Here is a 2873-nt window from a genome sequence, read left to right as displayed (position 1 = left end):
TAGAGCTATCCATTGTAGCACTCCAGTCATGACAGTCATCCCACCATGTTTCCATGCTGGTGACTACATCATGACTTTCCTGCTGAACAATAGCTTCCAGCTCCTCCTGCTTGCTGCCCACACTGCGTGCATTGGTATAGATGCACTTCAGCTGGGCTAGTAGTTTTGTCCCTGTCACAGCCATGCCACACCTAAGCTCATCTCTAGTGATCCTGGTCTTATCCCTTTCCCCCTCTGAGCCTCGTTTAAAGACCTCTCAATCAGCCCTGCTAATTGCTGGGCCGTGATCCTTTACCCCCTCTGAGTTAGGTGCACCCCATCTGACGTGAGCAGGCCTGGTGCCATGTAAGCCACCTTGTGGTCAAAAAAACCCAAATTCCACCTATGGCACCATGTATTGATCGGCTGAATTTTCCTATTCCTTTTAGCAATTCCCCTTAGCACTGAAGGAATTGAGAAGATTGCTATCTGCTCACCTGCTCCTTCAACTAAATGCCCCAGTGTCCTGAAGTCCCATTTTGAACCCTGGGACTTCTTCCTTCAACCTCATCCCTATCCACCTGGAGTACTAATAGAGGATAGTAGTCAGAGGGCTGCGCCAAAACAGGCAGCTTCCTGGTTACATCCCTTACCCAAGCCCCAGGGAGGCACCACCTTTTCAGAACACAGAGCATATAACAGCCTACACTCGGAAGTACCCTACACTCGGAAGTACCATGATCAGAGCAGATATATGGGACTGCTTCTCTGGGCACCAGTGAAAATGCAAGATGACAGGAAGACATTTACAGCTTTTACGGGGGTATACCATACTAAATATGGTCAAGTACATCTAAATCAGTCCAGATGCATAAAGAGCATTCAAAAATAAACCACCATAGTGTTTCCCAGAGAAGGTGCCCATAGAGGTGCTCTTTTTTTTTCTTTTGTTCTCTACTAGCTAGTAATTACAGCTAATAATAGCAATTAGAGATCGCAACTGGGAGATGTAGATTCAAAATCCTCCTTGGTCCAAGGGGACAGCATTCCCAGTTTTCAAATTCAAGCCAGGTTTTTGGGTGTGTTTTGAACCCGTCCCTTTCCAATCTCTATTGAGAAAGGAAAGCCCTCTATGGCAGGATTTTCATGACTCCTTAAGCCTTAGCAAGAAAAACAGAGAGACAGATGCACACATTCATACCACAAAGCAAAAGGGCAGCTGATTATCTAACAGTGAGAATCTGCCCTGGATTCACCAGAGAAAGAGGATTTCTTGTGCAGAGAGTAACCAGAGAATAATTGTCTACTACCACTTCCCACACAAGAACTATCAAATTAAATGAGCAGGGGGCAGGTTCAAAACTAGTGAAAGGAAGCTTTTTCCCCCATTCAATATATAGTTAAGGCAGGGATCTTATTGCTGCAAAAAGTTGTGATAAAAGTTCAAAGAGCATCTTTAAAAGATGATGGAAGGAAAAAAAGTCCTCCAATGACTATTACATACAACAATATCACGTTTGGTTCAGGAAATCCCTGAGCTGTAATTTGTTTGAGGCTGGGTAAGTATTTTGTGAAAGGATTGTAATAGGCTTGACCTTTCCTTAAACTCTCCCTAGTATTGTGCTTCAGTAATTGTTGCCTGCTGAGCTAGCAGGACTTGTGGCCATAGAGTATCAAACTTCTTGTGTCTTATGTTTTGATAAAACCATAAGGAGCACTGGGGACCGTGAATTCTATTCCTGCCTTTAATGTGAAGATTGAGAAATAGACTATAAGGTCTGAAGAGATTTGTTTAAAACAATTTATTACCCTCAAATAATTTCTACCACTGTTCTTCTTTATACTCAGCCTTCCAGTATTATTTATTATACGACTTCCATAAAGTGACTGTACATGGTATCATGTAAAGGGGCCTTTCTTTTTCTATTTGTTTTTTCTAGCCCTTCAGTCTTTCCTAGACTTTTTGACACCTTACCTTCAGCAAGCCCGTCAGATCTGGACTTGGCTGGTTGGAGCAGCTGTGGTTGGAGGCATTGTTACTGCTGTGCTCACAGGTCTCCTTAAGACCTGTCGAAAGAAAAAAAGAGGAACCTCTTCAGAGATACAACCCTTGCTCATAGAAAGTGAAGATTACAACAACATAACTTATCAGTCCAATTTCTAGATGCCTCTGGTAACTCAGTCGTGTTACTAAGGTGCTAATCAAGCATGGAGTGTTTGATGGATGTTTACAAATACCTTGTTGAGATGTGCTGCATGAGCAGGATGGGCAGCCTTGCTCCTCAAGCCTCTTGTAACCTCCAGTGTTGTAATATCTTATCAAATCCACTCCTAAAAAAATCTCTCAGATCCAACATAAGCTACCGCACTACCCAAAGAACACCATGTATTTCCTATGGTTGATTAAATAATGCTCCTATGAAACCAGATCAGCTTGTGTGTTGGTGGCTTTAATGTATAATAATTCCCTTTTATTTGTTCTTTCACCATTGTAGGCTCCAATACCGCAGGCCAATCCATGTGTTTGGCACACGGATCTAGTAAGAGGTGTCTGACTGCACAATCTGTGCTACATTCACTCCGTGTTTGAATGTAAGATCAGAAAGAGCCCTTTAGTTCAGTGAGCAAAATATATGGTGACTCTGAGCAGAGTGAATGTCCCATAGACACATTTTTCTTCTGGGATAGAAGCATTTTCCCTCCAGTTCCCATGTCCTGTTTGCCCTCGATTAAATGTTATCAGCAGAAGAAAGAAGGATCTCAGAAACCACTTCTCACTTGCCTCAAATACTCCAGCTAGTCGCTGTCCTCTATACTATCTTGCCTTTGTTTGGGTAGCTGGGAGATTTTTAAGAGATGAAACCTAGTCTCACCATGCCCACCTCTGTTCCATT

The 2873-nt window shown here is 42.8% G+C and overlaps 1 protein-coding gene across 1 annotated transcript in view; it reads left to right on the top strand.

The window, feature by feature from the left end:
- TYR (tyrosinase) overlaps positions 1 to 2403 on the top strand; it is a 55713-nt gene extending 53310 nt beyond the window's left edge. Inside the window, exon 5 of the mRNA XM_017819610.1 lies at positions 1920 to 2403. Coding sequence (XP_017675099.1) covers positions 1920 to 2143 — 224 coding nt within the window. The 3' untranslated portion in view covers positions 2144 to 2403. The remainder of the gene's footprint in view (positions 1 to 1919) is intronic.
- Positions 2404 to 2873: the final 470 nt, after the last annotated feature.

This window comes from Lepidothrix coronata, unplaced genomic scaffold, assembly GCF_001604755.1.
Source record: "Lepidothrix coronata isolate B3197 unplaced genomic scaffold, Lepidothrix_coronata-1.0 Scaffold76, whole genome shotgun sequence".
Classification (NCBI taxonomy): domain Eukaryota; kingdom Metazoa; phylum Chordata; class Aves; order Passeriformes; family Pipridae; genus Lepidothrix; species Lepidothrix coronata.
The sequence above is the reverse complement of the archived record's forward strand: the minus strand, read 5'-3'. Positions and strand labels throughout refer to the sequence as shown.